Source organism: Coturnix japonica, chromosome 1 (assembly GCF_054131305.1).
Source record: "Coturnix japonica strain WE chromosome 1, WE-NBRP24, whole genome shotgun sequence".
NCBI classification, from domain to species: domain Eukaryota; kingdom Metazoa; phylum Chordata; class Aves; order Galliformes; family Phasianidae; genus Coturnix; species Coturnix japonica.
This window is the reverse complement of record NC_140663.1, coordinates 35,556,927-35,578,425: the sequence shown is the minus strand read 5'-3', so window position 1 is coordinate 35,578,425 and position 21,499 is coordinate 35,556,927. Positions and strand designations below refer to the sequence as shown.

Sequence of the window (21,499 nt, the reverse complement as noted above, 5' to 3'; positions counted from 1 at the left end):
GCTCACAAGTGCTGCAGATGCAGTGTAATAAACTTAAATTTGTATTTTCTTCTATCCCTATTGCATTTACTAATGCTGCATTCTGTCTGAGGACACTAAACTTAGGCAAGTGTGCAAATAAAGTTATGGGATTTGATAGCTAAGTTAGCGTAGGACTAGTTTAAGGGATATGAATGGAATATGAAAGGCAGTGAGAAAGGTAATGGGTATGTTAGTGTGAGTCTTGAAATATTCTCCAGTGTACCATGATTTAGGCACGGACCTTGTAATGTCTAGTATCCTCACTTCTACAAACTGTAATTCTGTTGCTGAATTAGCTCAACAGAGGGTGTTGTTTTTAATAAGAATCTATTACTATAGTTTTGTCTTATTACTTTTGGTATTTTATGGTGTAATGAAGAGCTATGTACCATAAACATAGGAACAAACTGTGTGCTTTTGGAACTACCTTTTGTTTCTCTTTTCCTTTCTTTCATCTTTGTCTTGTCTCAATTGGCTTTAGTATGATTTCATTCCTCCTATCATGCCTGTCGTGGAGTCAGTAGATCCTGCATCATGGAGGCAGGGCTTGCGCAAAACTGGCATTGTTCTTGTGCCCAATAAGGGTGAAAAGGCAATGGTGAGGTTCTGGTGTGCACAGGCTTGTGTACAGGTTGCAAAATAACATATTTAATCAAATGTTGATAGCAGATTTGCATGGTTTTAACTTTGTATCTCATGATCACTGTGTGTATTACAAAGTGTGAATTTTTCCAAGCTAACTCTTAGAGGAGTAGTATTCCTTGACCAGTTTTATGTTTCTTATCTCATTAACTAATTAGAGAGAGGATTGCCTAGGTTGTCTCTCACTGCAACTTCCCCATCTATTCAGTACTTCTGTGATTATTAAACGTGGTTGTGTCCTCAAATCTCTGCAAGGAACATGAATTACTACAGATAATGCAAATGAATAGCCTTTAATATGCTACTTTGTTTTATAGTTTCCAACCAAGGTTTCTCCCAAAGAAGAAGAGAGGAAAGATGAATCTCCTGCTTCATGGAGGTTAGGTCTTCGAAAAACTGGTAGTTACGGTGCCCTTGCAGAGATTACTGCTTCTAAAGAAGCTCAGAAAGAAAAGGACTCTGCAGGTGTTATACGTTCTGCTTCAAGTCCCAGACTTTCCTCTTCATTGGACAACAAAGAAAAGGTAATTGTTTTCAGTGTGAAACAGTATTTTGAGGAGCTCATATACTTACCACAGATGCTTATGATGTATTCTAAAAGTAAGACATTCTCTTTGGAGTTTACTGCATGTTTATACTTTAGCAAAATTCCAAGCTGTTAAATTATAGAGCTGTTGTGTAATCTCTTTAAAAGTACAGTATGCACATTTACTGTCTTTTGACTTGGTACATAGGTGTAGGACTTACATCTTTTAGGGACTTGCACTGTCAGTAGTAGTGTTTTTTTGCAATTATGGAGACCTGAGGGTTGGCAGTTTTGGCATCACTTGGAGAACAATGTTGAAAAACTTACTGAAAAAGAAATCTCTTACTGAATTCTGTGGTCATTTTTTTAAATTTATAAAATATTAATTGCATATTTAAACACAAATATACTGTAGTGAAGGACTAATTTTATCATCATCATCGTAGAATTACCCAGGTTGGAAAAGACCTTGAAGATCATCAAGTCCAACCGCAGCCTAACCTGGCTGTATCTGAACAACATATATTCTATTTCAAGTGCAAATGTTTAAATCTGTTTTCAGTAATAATACTAATCTATGGCATACAAAAATACTAAATTAGTTTCTTTCAGTAAGTAATCTCCTGCTTTCCTGTAATATAGCTCTAAATGAGAAATCAAGCCATTTATATTACTAGCATGAAATCACAAACAGTTCCCTTCTTCTGTTTTAATCCTTAAGATATTTAACTGAAACTTAAAACTTACTTGTATCATTGGATCATGGTAAATACAAATGTAGTTGCTATAATGGCGATCTTCCAGCTAATAGGCAGTGTAATCAATAGTAGTAACGCTTACTAAAAGTCTGTGTCTTTCAGGAGAAAGATGGAAAAGGAACTAGACTTGCCTATGTTGCACCCACAATACCAAGACGACTGGCCAGTACCTCTGACATTGATGAAAAAGAAAACAGGTGACTCTGAAGTTACTGTTTAATATTAAATTATGTGATTTTAGAGTAGCTGAAAAACATACAGATATGAAGATGATACTAGTTTATAACATTAGCCTGTTTCATAGATTATACTGACCTGTAATCAAATTCTGGAAGGGTTTTTGTCATGTAAGTCTTGATAACCCCTTTTAAAATCCTCATTATTTTGTGGCAGGAGTTCTGGGCATTGAGTGTTGTCATCTTGGGGAAGAAAATAAAATTAAATGCAAAATAGCCAGTTGTAAACTTCCAGCTAATGAAGAATACTGAAAGAATTTTACTGCTTTGTCTTGAGCCAGAGTGCTGACATTGAATTCCATTTTTACTTTTGCTGAGAAAAAGAAACCAACCTCTTTCCTGCAGTACCTGGTTAAAACCATATCTTTCAGCACCAGCAGTTTACAGAAATTCTAGCAGTTCTTTGGTAACTTCCTCTTCTGTCTTTCTTGTTTGACTGTTGGTCTTCCATCATCTTTTGGAGATACTTAATCCTTTACTAATATTTTTTCTTCAGCTTTTGATGTGAAGGGAATAAAAAGTTTAGGTGCCATACACTTGTCACTTACTAGGATTCAGAGAACTTCCATGACTTACCATGTCAGAATCTTCCCAGTTTTCAGTTCTCTCCTTTATTAAGATTCTACTTGGCTACTTTCTTGAGTTTTAATGCATAGTATAAAGTGGAGAAGTTTCCTTAACACCTCGTCTCTGTCAGATTGTATTTAGATAGCCCAATTTTAAATAACTTAAAAATGAAAGTAGCTCCCATTGATCAAAATGTGCTTATAATTGTTGTATCTAAAGCTGGCAAACCTGTTTTTGGAGTGCTCAGTTAAGAGTAAGCACAAGATGCATTCTGTTTCTTCTTATGCTTGTGGAATACTGTTGGCTAAGTTCAGTCTCTGAGTGACAGTAGCTGTTCTGAAGCAAGTATTCCAGATCTCGTGCTCCCTTTAGTTCAACTTACTGTACTCTCATCTCTTATGTTAGTTGACCATTTTTTCAAATCTGTATTTCTTTTAACACTGCAGTTTGGGGTTTCTACAGTCAGTCTCTGAGAGTACTATATTCTTAATTGCAGTTGAATTTATTGTTCAGTTGTGATTTGATAACAACAGATTGTTCTTATTGCATGTTTTATTCTTTTGAGATTTTCTCAAATACTCTCACTATCCAAAAATGTCTTGGCTAAATGATACCTTAAGTTTGGGATAAATATTTAATTGCAGTCATATTTCTTCTAAATTGTTATTGCTTGTCACAAAGGGATTAAGGTTTGGTGCACTGTTGAGGTATATTTCTCTCTTTGACATACCAGTCTCAACCATCATGACTTATTCACAGACCAAGTTCCAAAAGTGGTTACCAGCAGTGTCATGTTATTCCTGATATGCTTGACAAGAGATCATCCATGTCATTAGACTTGGTGTTGACTAAAGAGTTGACCTAAGAACTAACTTTATTCCTTGATGTATGAGTTATAAAGCATGCTTATATACCAGCTTTCTTAGACACCTGTACCTTGCGTAGTGTATGTTATGGCAGACAATTCAACTTATTTAAAATCATAACAGAATTCTGACACTTAGTCTGACCTCCCTTGCATGTAGAATTGGACTATCTGCCCTACAGGCACATTAATTAATTACTAAGAGTTCTGCCTTGTCACAGATCTCTATCCTTGTTGCTTAGCTTAATGCCTTGTTCTTGTTCCACCTGTCCGAACAACTACTTGTTTAGATAATAGATGATGTAATGTAATCCATCTTACTTCCTTCTGTGCGTAATGGAAAGGACTTCCAGATTTTCAAGATTAATCTTAGCTGAGCCTTTAGAGTGTTTGAAGTCTGTAGTGGCCTGTATTGGCCAGGATTTGCTCATTTTCTGAAATTGCTTGCAACCACAGAAGTGCTAGCATACGTTTTTGTGCAAAAGGAAATATTTGGAGTAGAATCTGAAGTCCAAAGGCATCTTGAATATCATACACATCTTGCAGGATTTTGTTTTCCCTCACATATAATTGACGTTTGTACTTTTGTGCAAGAGATTTCTTTCTTCCGTCTGAACTTCAAATCTTGTGTTTTCATTGGAAACTTTTGTTAGAAGTTCAAATTCTTGTATCTCTGCATCAATTTTCAGAGTTTTTCCAAGCAGATTTTTGCAAGGTTATTTCTTGATGCTATAAACTGCAACAATAGAATAGAAATTCTTCATGACTAAAGTAATGTCAGCTAGTGATGTATTGCAGACCACTCAGGAATAGCTACTGCAGGCCTGTTTACACTAGTCTAAAGTGTCATGAGTTCTAACATGAATAATCTCATGAAATCAACTTCTAAAACAACATGCAGATTTCCCTTGATGGCACTGAAGTATCTCAGCCAATAAAGAAGCATCTTGCTCCTCTTTAGAGTGAAACAAAGCCAGCAGTGGTCACAGATAAAAGCTGATGTTTGACTTCTCCTTTAACAGGTTTTCCTCTGATACTTCTTTTCAATTTTATTTCAGTGTTAATATGGATCTTTTATTTTTTGGCAGGAATTTGAAAATAATTGTGCATAACAGGTCGTTTTATTATTTTTGTCTACAGTTATATTTATTTTAAGTGTGTTTTCCACACACAATTTTTCCATCTTTAACTTAAAAGTCATTTTCAACTTTCATCAAAACCAACTTGCTTTAATGTGAATTTGCTAAAACAAAATCTTATTTACAGGGACTCGTCTGCTAGCTCAATACGTAGTGGCAGTTCCTATGCAAGGAGAAAATGGGAGGAAGATGTCAAGAAAAACAGTTTGAATGAAGGTCCTACATCCTTAAACACAAGTTATCAAAGAAGGTGTGGGATTTTCTCTTGTCTTTCTTTGATCAAATGAGATTTCAGATTGGAAAAAAAAAATCATTTCTGAATCCTTTATTTGAACAATACCGTGTTAAAATGGTGTTCACAGTAATTACAGAGTACTTAAGACATACTGTTTTTACCAGCTTAGAGCATTAGATCAAATGCTATGTAGGTTGCTCTGAAAGTAATGCCTCCTATTTATTTCCATGGAAATTACAGCAGTTACAAAGAGCACAATAACGCTATTTGATACAGCAAATTATCAGCTACAAAACATTATTTTTCAGGGTAGCCACCACCATTAGCTGTACATTTTTGCCAGTGGTGAACAAGAGCCTGCATGCCATGCTCATAAAAATTTGCACCCGCAGAGGTGAACAGTGTTGCTGTTGCCACTGCTGAAATGCACCACCCACTGCCTCACTGTGCTCACATCCACTGCTTGGTCTCCATAAACATTCACAAGCATTGATGAGTGTCAATGGATGCCATTTTTTCTGCATGGAGGAATTCAGTGCCACACCTTTGCTTCATATGCACTTCCATGCCAGATGCCATTGTGTCTGCTGCCATCTGCCAAATGGCAACAACATGGAACAGGATATTGGTGGGAAGGTTCCACCTCTACTTCCATAACAGCAACATCTGCCTCTGATGTCGTGGGCCAACAGAATAAAATAGTAGGTATTACTTTTGGAGCAGCCCTTGTATACAAAGTTTTCCTTCTCCTATTGTTTATTTTTGACTCTTTCCAGATTTGATTAGTAGCCACAGATAACAATTCTAAGTGTTGGAGCAGAAGTAATTCTCCCTCATATCTGAAAAGAGAGGTGTTGAATTCTGTTTTTACATGAAGATGTCAGGGGTCTTGGGCTGCTGTCCATAGCAGTAGGCTACAGCCACTTTGAGTAATACCATCGTAGAGTGTGTATGTTAAACTAAAACTAAGTGGTGATTAATATGAAAATAATTTTTAGTTGTACATGGTTCCTATCTCACAGGATTACTTTGCAAGAGATCTTATCCAGAAGTTATATTCATTATTAACTTTACTCCACTAGGTAGTCTCAATGGCAGATATTTAAGTGAAATTCATTTATATTAATGGAGTGAACAATAAATATCTAAACAAATAGATCAAAAAGAAGAGTTTGACAGTTGGGTAGCTAAGTTGCATACTTATATGTGCTGGTGATGTAAGTGGTGACAGGTGCTTAGCTTCTTTTTTTCAGTTGTGCCATTGATGTTTTTAGTGGCATGCAACCAGTCTATTTCTTATAGCACAACACGTCTTCTGTCTTTGTGAACCTCTTACAACAAAAACGCAGTCTTCTTAACTTTGAGTTTAGGAAAATTGTTGCACAGATTTCATGTTCTGGATGGGAAACATCAACAATTTGGTTTATGAAAACAGTCTTTGCATGTTAGTCTTTATCAGTTCCAAACTTCAAATGCAGTGGAGTCATCATTTTATATGATATGTAGTGCTTTCATTGTCTATTTTCTTAGTTGTTCTTGTACAGATATTTTTTCCGTTTTCATTTTAGAATTGATAGCAATAGAAAGATGAATAGAAGAATGACAAATAGCCGTCTTTCCTTAAGCCTTTTGTACTAAGTAATGTGATGTTTTGTCTTAACTGTCTTAACTTCTAGAGTTAACATGTGAAAACATCCTGCTTCATAATGCAAAACATGTTCAGCCAGAACTCATGGGTAAAAATGTGGAAACTGCTGTCGTTTTTAAAAGTAGAAGAGAAAGGGAAAAGCATGAGTGCGAGATTAATGAAGAGTTTTGTTCTTTGCTTGTTTGTTGTTATTTTTAAAGCACATTTAAACTTTTGAAAATTGTTGTAGGAGTGGCATTGACAATGGGTTTGTTTTCTGAGAAGCTGTGGAGAAAAATTCTGTATTTTCAGTTTAAAATGGGATAGTGGGGACTCTGTTTCAGTATTTCAGTAGATGCAGTCAAGACAGTAACACGTGAACCAGTGAAATGTCATTCTTTATCTTCTCTTCCTGTGGAGAAATGGTCAGGTCTGTTGCCTTCACAAGCCGTAAGTTACAAGTCATACTCCATGGAATAACGAAGAAAATTGCTTTGGAAAATGCTTCCTTTGCCCCAGAAAGACTCAACTGTGGCACAGAGTGGTCAGGCAGGAGTTTAATGAATCATTCACAGCTTCATGATATTTTTTGAACAAAGAAAGATATGTAATACAAGTGCATAAATTGTAAATGTCTCTCCTTCAGTGGCTCCTTTGGTAGAAGACAAGATGATTTGGTTAGTTCTAATGTTCCAAGTACTGCATCAACAGTTACCTCTTCTGCTGGTCTTCAGAAAACACTGCCTGCCAGCGCAAACACTACTACAAAGAGTACAACGGGTTCAACTTCAGCAGGTGTACAAAGCAGGTAGTGTTACCAGTGTACTTTTTATTGCTGTTGTTGGTTTTTTTTTGTCAGGTCTATTGTGTGCTTATGTACGTGCATGCGTTCTTGTTTAGTAGATCCTGGGGCTCTGGATTTTTTCGCTTTCCCATTCAATTTCTTTTAATTTTACACAATTTGGCTCAAATTGTGAATGGCTTTCTACTGTAAAGTGACAGCCATGTTGATCTAAAAGAAGAAATCCAATATAAGGGTGAAGAGTTCAATTGTTGTGAACTCTTCAGTTCCTAATCAGATCATTTTTAATAGCTCAAGTTGAGCTTTCACCGTAGAGACATTTCTCAGATTGCTTTTTAAAAAAATCCATCCCTCAATTTACATGTTATTAGTTGTTCAGTAAAGTGCTTTCATTGTTTAGCTGTTTCCTTTTCTCTTTTTTTGTGTTGCTACTTGTTATGCTGTAGTACCTCAAATCGTTTGTGGGCTGAGGATAGTACTGAGAAAGAAAAGGACAGTGTTCCCACAGCAGTGACGGTTCCTGTTGCACCATCTGTTGTAAATGCTGCAGCCACTACCACAGCCATGACTACAGCTACTTCTGGCACTGTGTCCTCAACATCAGAGGTCAGGGAGAGACGGAGGTGTGTAAAGGTCCTACGAGTAATGTTGCTCTTGTACAAAAGTAATCTTATTTTCTTATTTAAAGGAATGTGTCGCTTACCACAATTTGGGATAGTACAGTATGTAGAGCGGTGAGTGGTGTTTGCTTGCTGTTCATTGAAACAATTTACAACATGCCTCAGGTTATCTGAGACCTTAGTATTGGTGGATCTCATCCACGAAACTTCAAAGTTCAATTCTGTTTATTTTTTACTGTCTTTGGGTTCTCATTTCATATGCAGTAATAATTTATTTGCATTTTTTGTTAATTGATTACATGGATTTTCTTAAAAACACCCATAATGGGACTACATAGAAAACACTGAATTAAAAAAAAGAAAAAAGTAATTTCTTATTTTGAGTGCATTGCTGCTTTTTGAGCTACTGTGCCAAAGGCGGCATGCTGACAAGTTACTGTGTAATATGTGGGGTTTTTTTCACCATCTTATGCCTGACACTACTGAGAAAGGAGTATTTAACTTCATTCATTTCATTCCATCATTTAGGATCTTTTCCATTTGAAACATAACATACAGGTGTGTTTTCTTCTCCACCGTGATTCAGGAAGTGCCCACAGGCACCACAACCATTTTAAATAAAGCCATCATCAAAAGCTACATTTTCCTTCATAAAATTTGACAAAGCAAAAACAACCAAGTATAGCAGTTTCAAAAAACAGTTCTAATTTTAAAATGTAAATGCTGTTTCAGCATCAGATGAGCCAGAAAAGCAAGAAAATGTAGAACTAAGGCTTTCACTGTCTCGTTTGCTCTCACTTAATGTATGTATACTAATGCGCGTATACTACATACGTCTTACATACCTGCAGTCGGCCTGAAGTTCTTTGTTTTTAATCCGATTAATCAGTGCTGATTGTATAATATATCGTTGTAGGTATATTCTTGATGGCATATTAAAATAGCCATTAAGTCTCAAAAAAAAAATCAGTGAAATTTGAATATTTACTGTGTGCATGTCGTACCCTAAATATGTACACATGCATATCTATCTGTATATATACAGATACATGTATCTCTGTGTGTATGTGTATCTATGTATGTTTATATGCACATGAGTAAGTTGTGTCTCTGAAATATTATATGCTAAGTATTTTCTTAAGAAATGAAGTTGATGAATCCACATCTATAGGCTGAAAGTGCGTTACTTGTGAAGAATGTTGAAGTGGCATTTTAAATAATATATAAGAAGCAAACGCATTATGAACCAATTTAGTAATGAAGTATGTAATGATTTTTGAATGTATTAAAGAAGTTATATTCTTTATTGAATTTTCAGGATTGCTTGAGAGAAATAGGAAAAAGAATGACCAATGTGAATCTGTAAAATCTGTATATTTTTAATAACACTGCATGACTGACCTGTGAGTCATACACATGGAGGGCCAGTTTCCAATGTGCACATGACAAGTATTGAGTTTTCATTTTCTTCCACCAAGCTTTAAAATTCTTTATTTCTTGGAGGATAAGAGTATGTACAACAGTTACTACTGAGCAATATGCAGATATTTGCAAGCTTGGAATGTTGTACCTACTGTCTTAGTTAGGTTAAAGCTTGTGGCTTGTGACCGAAGTAATTACATTTAGAGAAAAACAAATCTAAATTAATAGGAAATTGAGTATTTTAATTGAGTTTTAAGGCTGCCATCTTGATTAACGAGTGCTATGGGTGAAATGCCTAAAATGTGATCCATCTCATACAGTCAAAGGTTTTCTCTACCTGCTTTGTTTTTGTCGTACCATGTTGTACTTTTCTGACCATTCGATGATTTTAGAAGTCTTAAAAGTTATCGTTTGCCAAGTTGTTTGTACTTAATTCTTTAGATCATACCTCACTCCAGTACGGGATGAAGAGTCAGAGTCCCAAAGAAAAGCCAGATCCAGGCAAGCAAGACAGTCCAGAAGATCTACACAGGTATAATTTTATTACAGCTTCTACATATATGGAAACATACAGCTCCCAAAGTACAGTGAAGTTGTAGATTCCCACTAAATTTCAAATAACAAACAGGTCTCCCAGACAGAAATGACGTTTACCAGGTGAAGTAAATACGTTCTATTCCTGTGTCTCTCATGAAAGCTTAAGGAGCCCTTTCTGTGTTCTGAAAGTAGCTTTTTCAAATCAGCAAAGACAAATTTAATCCAAGTTTGAAAGCAGAGAAGCAGCTGCTGAAAAGAAGTTTTTGTTTGCATTATGTCAAAGTGGCTTACTCAACTAGTTGTTTCTGATGTTATATAGAGTAACTTTTAATTCTTCAAAAACTAACAGCTTCTGTTAAAAAATTTTACTGGAGTAGTGTAGTTACACTTCCTTAAGTTTCAAAGGCTTCTGTTGAATGGACTGTCGAAGTTAATATGATCAAGTTGACAAACTGCTGCATCACATGGCTTATATACCAGCATGGCTTCCACACCTGCATGTCCTGTACACCCACTACACAACCCCAAGCACACAGGACCCTTCCCACTCCCAGAGTCCTCCCTTGCATAAATCATATCATCATGGGGCATCTGGCAAAGCGCTTCTTTGTATCCCCGTTTTATGGTTCTGCTTCAGCTGCTTTGGCTGTTGTTATCTTGGCAGTTCCTTACTCAGGCCTATCCCCTGGTTGACCTTATTCCCCAGCACCAAACATGTAGATAACTGGTAGTATCAGTGGCATAGAATAACTGCATTCAACCTAGTTTCTGTGGGCACAAAAAAGTGCTAGGAAGAGGTTTTTGGTACAACTACTCTGAAATCTAACTCCTCTCATAGTTTCCCTCAGTTTCAGAGTTTCCCTCAGTTTACCTACTGATATATTTGGTGGTTCTTCCCAATTTCTGCCAGAACTACTTCATACTGAATTGCAACCAGTGCAAACTTTGCACAGAAAAGGATGTCACAGTAGCAAAAGAGGTGATGTCTTAAGACTACTTGAATGCTCCGTGGGCACTGGAGCAATTATCATTTACAGTCCTCTGTCAGGTGTGTCTGCCTATCTCTCCTTAGTTCTGCTGATAAACAGCAATCAGGAAGATAGTCCCTGGATAAAACAGAACAAGAAGTACTCCATATGATATCCTGATCTGCATTAAGGCCAAATCTATAACTGTGATTTACAGATATTGCTTTAGGGCCTTTTTAATTTAAAACCCTTCAAATTTTCTGGTAACTCTTCCTATTGAGAGATCCATGTTTGGACATGTTTTGTTTTTTTCTTTTTAACCTCTTGATATTAATCCAGTGCCTTGAGAGACTGGCAAACCACAGACGACTCCAGATCTTTGCAGTGAAAAAGATGCAAGGAACTGCTATATTAAAGCATTATTAACATAAAAAGCAATCAAATAACTAATGAACTAGGAAGCTGGGTTTGGAGAGTAGGTCAGGATTGTTTTTGTGCTGTTAGAGAACAGTGTCTCAATGAGATATGTAAGGTGAAAACTGCAGTACAGAGAAATTTTCTGTAAATAGGAAGTCATGGGCTTTCTGAGATCATTTGAAAATTGATTTTTAGCCTCAGAATAGCAAGGAAATAAGGAATTAGTTACATCTTCCTCTGGTGCTATCAGTGTATTTCTTTGATGTGCTGTTAAGCTTAAAAATCCACTTCCATTGAGTGAATCTGTAAAGCATCTGTATTTCTGAAAAAAGGTAAAGTCTTGTATTTTTAGGCTTTCCAAATTATTTATTATGCTCATGATGGTATTGAAGCAATGTAGTGGATAGTTTCTACATTATCTCCTACTTGATACTTATGTACTAGTTCAACTAAAAATGGTGTTACTGAAGACTCTGTGGTATTCACATTAGAGCAAACACTGGATGCTAATCAAAAAGTACTGATATCATTTCCAGTATTTGAGAGAAAAGTTTATGGGTAAAATATGTAGATACTATAATTAATTTTCTTAAATGGAATTTTGTATGTAAATAATACATTTGTATCTGCAGTTGTACAAATGAAGTCATATACTGTACTGCTTGCTGTTTTCACAGGGTGTAACACTGACAGATCTTCAAGAAGCTGAAAAAACTATAGGAAGAAGTCGTTCCACACGAACCAGAGAACAAGAAAATGAAGAAAAAGAAAAGGAAGAGAAAGAAAAGCAAGACAAAGAAAAACAAGAAGAAAAGAAAGAATCTGAAACTAAAGATGATGATTATAGACAAAGATATTCCCGAACTGTTGAAGAGGTATTTTCATGATGACTCTCATTAGGTAGAGAAATTATATGAATCTTAACTCCAACAGTAATGCTACAATTTTGATATTACCGCAAACAATTATGTATTTATTTTTGTTTAAAAGCTTTAATATCCTATGGTTTATGTTTAATGGTTGTAAATTAATTTTGACTTTTTTTTGCTGGATAGCCATATCATCGCTATAGACCAACTTCAACTTCGACTTCTTCATCATCCACCTCTTCGCTCTCCACCTCCACTAGCGCTCTTTCAAGTTCAAGTCAGCTAAACAGACCAAACAGCCTTATAGGTATAACTTCTGCCTATTCTCGGAGTGGAACAAAGGAAAGTGAGAGAGGTAGGAATGATAACACTAGTGAAGGTTTTTGTTGGCTTGTTTTTAATTGCTAAAGGGAAGTTTATGTTTCTTAAAACTGTTCAAAATGGGGTGTGATTTGTGGACCACTGAGAGATACATATTGCTCCGACTTCTGTAAGAAATTCCAAAGCTTGTACTTAGAGAGGGGAAAAAAGACTTTCAGGACTTGGTGGTGTTTTTCAGTATTTTGATATTTGAATCTGAGTTGATTTCTGCTTTCACTCAGTACCTGTAACAAAACACCACAAATCAGAGTTTAAATATGTGCAGGTATCGAGGAGGAATTGTACTTGATTAAATAATTTCCAAATAATTTGGGTATTGTTTTAGTCCTGTGGTGTAGGAGTGGAGCAATGCTTTAATGCTTTTGGAAAACTGACTGTTTAATACACATATGAAAACAAAGGAGAAAGGGGGGATACCTCTGGTGGTAGCGTGGTATTAGTCAATAATACTTAACAGAAAATATAATCAAATATCTGACTGGTTTATAAAATCTTACAGTGATGCTTGATTCAGAGAATGGATGCTTTTCTTTGATGGCTCAGAGCTTTTGTCCAGAGTTTTTTTCAAATGTGAATAATCTGTTATAATTCTTAAAAACATAATGCTCAGTTGTCAAAGGAGGAGGCTGTTGACGCATGCTCTGATGTCCTGTTCTCTCTCCAGGGTTTGTCACTGATAACTTGCGGGAAATGCTTTAACTCAAGTTATTGATTAGGCATGCAATTACCGATTGAAATTGATAATTTTGTTACAAAGAGGATCAGATTAAGTAATCTGTTGATAAAAGCTTCATGAGCTATTTAGCAGTATTGCTATATTCTCTACATTGGTATTTTCTGTAAGTTATTATGGCTAAGCTTTATTGATAAGATTTCCTCGCTGTCCTCTAACTGAGATTTGGAATAAGATTTTTAGGTAATGCATGCTTACTTCAGGAAATTGTTTCTGGACTGTTTTATGGAAAAGATTTTCATGGCTCAATACTGGCTACCTACAGCAGGTTTTTTTCCAAAGTACGGTTTTTGGAGGAGAAATGCATTACTCTCTTAAATACCAAAGGTAAAAGCATTTATTTAGTTAGGAAAGAGGTCCCTTTCAACTCCTACTATTAGACGATTGTGTGATTAATTGTAAACATTTTAGAGACTAAGAAATATTTCAATAATTTTCAGAAAATTGTGTTGTACTTAAATGAACAAAAAGTTGTTATTAACAGAAGGGGGCAAAAAAGAGGAAGAAAAGGAGGAAGATAAGTCACAGCCCAAATCTATACGGGAAAGGCGGCGACCAAGAGAAAAACGACGATCTACAGGAGTTTCATTTTGGACTCAAGATGTAGGTGAAAGACTCCTACGTCTGGTTTGTAACCTTAATTTGTAGCAGTACAGAATGTGTATAGTATATTCTTAAACTAGAAAGTAGTTTAGAATAATAGAATACTCCACTAACATTTTTGGCAAAAGTGGTGCTTGCTCAAGTTGTGCATCCTAAGCTTCTCTCTGTTGTGAAGCTTTTAGGAACAAACTAAAAATGAAGTCTTAGGTTATGCTGATAATGCTGAAAGAAATTCTAGACTACTGTAATAATCCTAATATTAATCATAATCTCAAGGGAAAAAAATCAGTGACCAATTATTTTCTACTGCATGCAAACCAAAGCAACGAGAATGAGATTCACTATCTAGCATGTTACAAATAGCTAAATTTGAACTGTGTTCAAATTAATACCTGAAAGAGCTGTTGTAAGATCTGAAGGGATATGGTCAATGTTTCGGCAGATTCTTTTGTCTTTTCCTTTTATGTAATTTTGAGAAAGTAACATTTTTCTGTGCCAAAAGCAAAGTTCTGATTCCTCTCCCGCTAGTACTGAAAATAATTATTGTTTGAGAATTTTAATCTTATATCCCATGTATGCTTTTTAGATTTTAGATAGGTAGAATTCTACCTCTCTTAGCTTTTTGTACAAAAAATCTAGAATACATTACATTCTCCTAAAGCTTTCAATTGCTTAACTATTTTTCCTCTCTCGCCTCTTTCACCAGAGTGATGAAAATGAACAAGAGCATCAGTCTGATTCAGAAGAAGGAACAAATAAGAAAGAAACTCAGGTAATTAAAAATATATATATTAACTTTTTAACAGATACATTATGACTGTTATAATTTCTGTTGCGGTTGGATTCAATTAAAGCAATGCACATGTTGGACTTGTAATGCGTACTATGTGATTCGTAAATTGATGTCATGTTTCAGTGCCATTTTCTTTGCAGGTTTAATGTTAATTTTGTATTCTTGCATTTACAGGCTTTGGTAACAATTTAAAATGTATTAACAATGAGTAAAGTTGTTTTTCTCTTCCATTTGACTTATGTGGAATTAATACCCAGTAAGTGTAGGTGAAATTTCAGACATACGTGTCATGGACATGTTGCAGCAAGTAACTGGAGAAAGCTTTTGGCTTCTAAATTGCAAATATCTTTGTTTCATCTGCTTTTTTTATTTTCAGTGAAATGATGTCCTGTGACCAGGCATTAATCTGAACCTTTTTACATTTAAATTTGGAAATGTAAATTAAAAGTGATGTTGAAAATGTAATCAAGATGTAATATGAGAAAAACTGTTGAAAAGCAGTTTTCTACATGGAAGAATTTCTGAGCATCCTAATTCAGTATGGTCAACTTGTTAAAAAGCCAGTAGCAGTCAGTACAGTAGGCTTGATTTAATGGGAAAAATGCTTATAAACTGATTTGTGCATGAGAATAGGATAAAGAGAATTTCAAAGGGAAGTACCAACTAAGTCTATACAATAAAATGGTATAGCAGACTATTATTTGATTATATGTCATTATTTGAGTAATAAAACTCAAAAGGTACAGCTGGTTCCTCTTCTCCCACCAGTACTTGTTGTTAAATCTGTAATTATTATATCTGTAATTATCCCATCTTCTGTTCTGTAGAAATTTGTTTTGGTGGAAGGTAATGCTTGTAGTAGAACTCTGTAAAACCACAGTGAAATGTGGTAAATCGGGCCTATTATTACAAGCGTGATCTGTGTTAAAAAGGATGAGTGTGTTGGGGTGGAGTAGTGAAGGGTATAGAATTTTCTGCCTAATTCATGGAATGTCTTCAAAGTGTAGCACAAAATCCATTTCCAAATTGTAAGCGTTCCCACAGCCTGCATATATTTTTCCAAAAAGAAAAATTGGTAGTTCAGTAATATATTGGCAGATCTGAGTTAATAGAGAGCTCTGAAATACATATAAACATGTGAAACAAACTCACTGTCACGAGAGGCATCTTAAAATTTCTACACAGTAATTGCAGTGTTTTCATAGTAAGGTGTGATTTCTTTCCTTTGCGTACAGTTTATCAGAGATTTAAAACGTAATTAAAAACATTATTAGCTTTTCTTTCCTCGATGAGCAACTACGTAGAGATTATCAGTAATAAACTAAGAAGTGGATGCATTACTTCTGACGGTGCGCTATTTTGCCACTTGTAGAATAAGGAAATGGAATAGACTGAGGGTAACACCTCTTCCCAATTCATTGACAAAAAGTGTGTGTGATTTTTTTTTATTTGACAGAAATCGCAAATCCTTTTTGTGGTTGCTAAATCTACTTCAGCTTGACACAAGTCTTGCATGGCTTGTTGTAGGAAACTCATCATTATTTGCTGATGGACCCTTTTCAATTTTGAGAAAAGAGGTAGAATAAACTGGAATTACAAAGGAGTTCTAATCTTTTCAGTACTGATTATTTGATGTTCTGCTCTCAGAAGCCTCTAGAAATACTGAAGTTCTCTGTTAACTCCCTCATGCGGTGCTGCTGCTGTGTTTTTTTGCTTGGAGAAACTACAAGCCAATGGTAGAAGATGGTTAACTAAATTTCCAAGAGTTTTGGCAGTAATTCAAGAATTCAGAGGTCAAGAATGAACCTTACAAATGCTACATAGAAAATTAAAGGTCTTAGACAAAATAATTTCCAGCTTGAAATCTTTATAGAACCTGACAAATACCTTTTATTTCAGAGTGGCCTGAAAGAGATTTCAGTTTGTGCTTTCTTGTTCCCTGCGCAGAAGTATCATTCAGTTTCTTAGGTGATCATTTGTCCATAGGGAAGAACTATTAAAAAGAAGTCAGATTGTGCTAACACTGTGACAGTTGGTGGTTGTTTTAATGAAATTTTATTTGGGATTTTATGTGCGAAGGACTGAGAATGCCATGTTTAGTTTCAGAAAATCCTTCAGAAGGATAATCTTAGAAATATGATGTTGGATTGTAGCTGAAAAATAAGCAAGCTCAAAGATCGTTTTGGCAACTGAGAGTCTCAAAGCAACAAACTGTTCTATTTCAGTTACATTTTAGCTTGTATGCTTTCCAGCTTTCATCTTACGGGTTTCTTTCTGAAACTGAGGCTATGAAAGAATAAACTGGTTTTGTATAAATGCATTAAATCGGTAGAGCATTGTTCTTGGGCACTGAAGAACCTTATTAGTGTAATTTGTTCTATCACTTGGTTTCTGAGAACAGTTGTGTCTGAAATCATACAACTGAAAGAGGTGAGAGTTAGCAACTATGCAGTTCATAGCCATACTATTCCAGAAGTATGTATCGACCTTTTCTGTATGGATAAATCTGACTTGGATTTAAATAGATACAGAACAGCAGAGGATACAGACTTGCTCAGTCTTCTTCAGTATAGGCTCACTGAAGATGAGCTGTTTTGGAAAATCACCATACATCTCAAGTAAGGTGAGAAAACAGTACTGCCAAATACAGTTTGTTAGTAAGTTTCCTTAAGGAATAGCTTTGAATGTATGCATCAAAGTGAGCTGTGAGACAGCTCCTGCTATTGTCAAACATGCCTGAACAGTGCCATTAACTGGTTGTTTGCCAGCGGAAGAGGAAGATGTATTTAGATTACAGATTGAAGTTTTGTTCATGGAACTTTCAAGAATTAGAGTATTATTTTCTTTTTTGGTAATTAGATTTCACTTTGATTAGAGCTTGGTCTGTGTATTAAGACTCACAAGTTTTCTTTGCTTTTTGAAGTTATTTGGGTTAGCTATTTGGCCTTAAGCAAAAATAGTTCAAAGTATGAATATGTGATTAAAGTCTGATTTAACGGTGGAATGTTGACCAGACAGACAAAAAAGAAAGGACTTAAGGTATAACAGAGTTATCGAGTCTTTTGGTAATGAGGAAAATGTGGTGTTTGCTCTTGTAAAAAATTTTATTCCCCATATTACATCAGATGACTCACCATATCATTCCATTCCAGCCATCTTTTGTTCATGGAAATCTGGCTGCTGTTATTGAAACTGGTGCCCTTTATTCACTCTGTGGCACAGTAAGAGATAATGAAAGAAAAAGAACAAATAGTAACTTCTTTGAGACAAGGAAAATGGGGTGGAATTTAAACACACAAAACATTATCAAAGGTATTTGAGAATTAAGCATTTCATGACGGGAGTCTTTGCAGGGGAGATAATATAGAATATATGTGGTGAATGAGAAATTATTTCTACTTGAGCAGGAGATGAGAATGGGAAAAGGATAAAGAAAAATCTGTTCAGGAATGGGTAAGGGAGAAACATCAAATGGCAATGATTCAAATTTTATTGCCTTTATTAGCAGTTTGTCCTTCATTCACTAGCATTGAAGCTTGAAGTGCACTTGAACTATACTGAGAAGGACACCTGTAGAAGTGGGAAGGGTGGAGGCAGAGTGAAAAAAAACAGAAGACAACGAAACAACATCCCACCCCACTCAGGATGATGTATTAATATATATATATATATATATATAAGAATTCAAATATGCACTACAACTGGTTAGTTTATTATTAAATTGACCTATTTTTTTGGTCATAACTTTTGAAAGGCGAAAGTTAGCAATGTTAGGATAATAAATATTGTTAACTTTTCTAATTCTGTGGCAATAGACACAAGAATTTGTCATTATTAATACAGATTAAATGTTGCACTCAAATTTTGTTTCTCATTTTCATGGCTGTGGCAGTTTTACAAAACCATTCAATTATACAGTATGTAAAATTCCACCTGACTCGATTATTTCATTTCCATTACCAGTAATTATCCTAACTTGCCCAAATGCAGTACAAATACCTGAAAGTTTACTGTAAATTTCCAAATACACAGATATTTGGTGGTTGCACTCTTATGGCCTATAGAAGCTGATTGTATAAGATTAGGAGTGTGTGTTATTTCAGCTTGTATACACGAGGACCCATACATTTTTATTCTTGCCTTCCTGTGTGCTGCTGATGGAACTTTGGCTACCACAGTCTGCTCCGTTTTGTGTATGCAGAACTCGCAGCACCCAGGAAGCAGAAGCTGCTGAGGCCTGTTTCTCTGTAGGCTGTGAGACCAGGCCCTGCTGCTCTGCATCGACATCCCAGCCTGGAGAATGGGAAAAGGCTGGTTTGTTGCTTTCCTGTCTCTGGCAATTAGTGCTTCCCTGTTTCCAGGACTCTCTTACCTCACCATCTCATTTGTTATCTCCCTGCATAGCTGGAAATTTGTGTTCTGTGTATGACTTATTAACTTGCTTTCCGTTCAGGAAGCTGCACTGCAGCAGGTTAATGGAGAGCCCAGAGATTTTCACATTCCCACGGCAGCATGGGAGCCCACTAACATGCAAAGAAAAGCAGCCTTAAAACCCCATTTGTTAAGAAATAGTGTAGGAATGGTTTAATTCTTGTGATAGCTGTTGTAGCTAAAGGCTAGAGGGGACCTGCTTAGCGTTTTTGTTTGGGTGGCATTCCTTCAAGGTGAAAAGAGAAAACCTAGTCCTTAAGGACAAAGGTTCCTCTGGTTTTTTTTTGAAGAGAGAAAGAAGGAGCAGACAGTGGGGAAGGGTTCTTTGTAGGATGTGGATGATATGGCAGAATTCTGTGGTCTCACATGAATCTTACTTAAATCATTGGATATGCAAAATCAGGTTCATAGGTGGAAAATAAAACCATTGTGGCCCAAAGCTTAAAAACAGTGTGTACCTGTGTGACACCTAGCTACAGGACTCTTAAATTCTCAGCATTATTCATGCTCCTACAGAAAACGGCATTGTTGTGATACAAGGGGCTATAGGCTGCTGCACATTCTCTGGTAGCCTACATGTTGTAAGTCCTCTTCAAGGTGTCAAGGGGGAAATTTAACGTGTTAGGGAGAATATGACTAATGTCTTCTATGCAGATTTTTTTAAATGTCTCTTCTTAAAAGGAAAGCAACCTCTGTACCTCCTTTACAACCTCCCAACTTCCCCACCCCCCCCCCAAAAAAAAGAAGAAAAAAAGAATCACCACTGATTAAGGCTTCAGCCACTGCTCAGTGAACATCATTGGAGGATGTCCGGAGGATTATTTCTGGAGTACAATATCTTCACCCAAGATTATTACAATAATTGGAATAAATGATGAGTTTGTATTGACTACCCAGAGGGGGAAAAGGATTGTATGGATGATGTAATGCTTAGGGGACACTCCCTCACTCTTAAGTCATTGCTTTTAATTAAGTGAAATGAGTGTGCTGTGTGCCTGTGGATTCATTTGTAGTGAATGAATTAATTAAAGCAATATGAAGCATGAAATTACATAATTTCAATTTAGTCTAATAAGTACTTTTTTATGTTGTTGGTTTAATAGGTAGTCATCTCCCATTGAGGGATGCTGAAGCAATGATCTTGTAGCTTATATTTTTGTTTTAAGCTGAAGTCGTTATTTAGTTGACTTTTCAAAAACATTATTAATAGCGCTACAGAATACAGAGGAGGAAAAGAGGATTCAGATTGTGATGCCTCTGATAAGAAGGAGGAAATCATAGAAGGCAAATATGTCTGTTTGGTTCCACACATGACAGTATTGAAACTTGACAGTACTACAGTATGTAGTGCTGGATAATATATGCACTTTTAATGTAACTGTTTAGTTAAGCTTATTCACAGGTTGTTACATATTTTACTTAATTAAATCATTGACTTGATCTTTTTTTTTCTTCTCTCTTTTTACTCCTCCCGCTCTCAGAGTGACAGCCTTTCAAGGTATGTGCAATTTAAGTAAATTAATTTAAAATTATTACACTTTTTAGTCACATATTCTCAATTGATGTACAAAATTAGCCTAAACTCGGTACTGAGATGGGTTGATTTTAAAAAGCAATAAGGGCATTTAAAATGTATATGGAATATGTTTGTAAAGCTACAGTGCTGTTTTGGTGGCTTTTTTCCCATTTGTGGTGGGTACTGGAGGATGTATTGGATGCTGTTTGAAGTGCACTGAAGGCAGGCTGGGCATTTTGTAGAATTCAGTGGATACAGTAACATCCCCTACACATTTTTAAGCACAAAGTCAGCTTTTAGCAAAAGAAAACACAGAATATCCTACTGAAAAAAATTCTGAGGAATCTCAGGAAAAATACTGGAGCCTCTGAAAATTGGATTTTCTTAAGATTTGTTAAAAATGAAAATGCTGGAGTATCAGTAATTTTTTTTAAAGAAGGTTGCATTTGACTTCGAACCTTTAGAATTAATTAAGATGTTTTGTTTATGCTGAAAATCTGTTAACCAGAACTATCACAGCACATGAGCAGCAATGAGTGAGCACTATGAAACTGCTTTAAACTGTATTAATATTGCTTGTAATTTAGTGCTTAACAGGGTAAGGATTTTGCTGAAGATTTGTTTCATAAACTGCTTCTGTTGAAATACCAGAATTTGCAATAAGTAGCTTTGAAATCTTAATTGATCCGATAAAACTTGGAGAATTCATCTTGGCCAGTATTTTAAAGATTACTTTTTAAAAACCCTTCAATTAAAGTACTACATTTAATGTGGATCATGAATTCAAGTAC

The 21,499-nt window shown here is 35.7% G+C and overlaps 1 protein-coding gene across 15 annotated transcripts in view; it reads left to right on the top strand.

Annotated features, from left to right (window-relative positions):
• PPP1R12A (protein phosphatase 1 regulatory subunit 12A) overlaps positions 1 to 21,499 on the top strand; it is a 115,497-nt gene that overhangs the window by 79,507 nt on the left and 14,491 nt on the right. For 5 of the 15 annotated variants that reach the window (XM_015857206.3, XM_015857226.3, XM_015857188.3 and 2 more), the window contains 12 exons: positions 503 to 619; positions 981 to 1,187; positions 2,050 to 2,144; positions 4,882 to 5,004; positions 7,263 to 7,424; positions 7,865 to 8,041; positions 9,902 to 9,992; positions 12,060 to 12,257; positions 12,438 to 12,606; positions 13,850 to 13,968; positions 14,675 to 14,740; positions 20,674 to 20,690. In XM_015857206.3, the coding sequence (XP_015712692.1) occupies positions 503 to 619; positions 981 to 1,187; positions 2,050 to 2,144; positions 4,882 to 5,004; positions 7,263 to 7,424; positions 7,865 to 8,041; positions 9,902 to 9,992; positions 12,060 to 12,257; positions 12,438 to 12,606; positions 13,850 to 13,968; positions 14,675 to 14,740; positions 20,674 to 20,690 (1,541 nt within the window). The remainder of the gene's footprint in view (positions 1 to 502; positions 620 to 980; positions 1,188 to 2,049; positions 2,145 to 4,881; positions 5,005 to 7,262; positions 7,425 to 7,864; positions 8,042 to 9,901; positions 9,993 to 12,059; positions 12,258 to 12,437; positions 12,607 to 13,849; positions 13,969 to 14,674; positions 14,741 to 20,673; positions 20,691 to 21,499) is intronic. The other 10 variants (XM_015857250.3, XM_015857269.3, XM_015857216.3 and 7 more) reach the window with 5 other exon arrangements.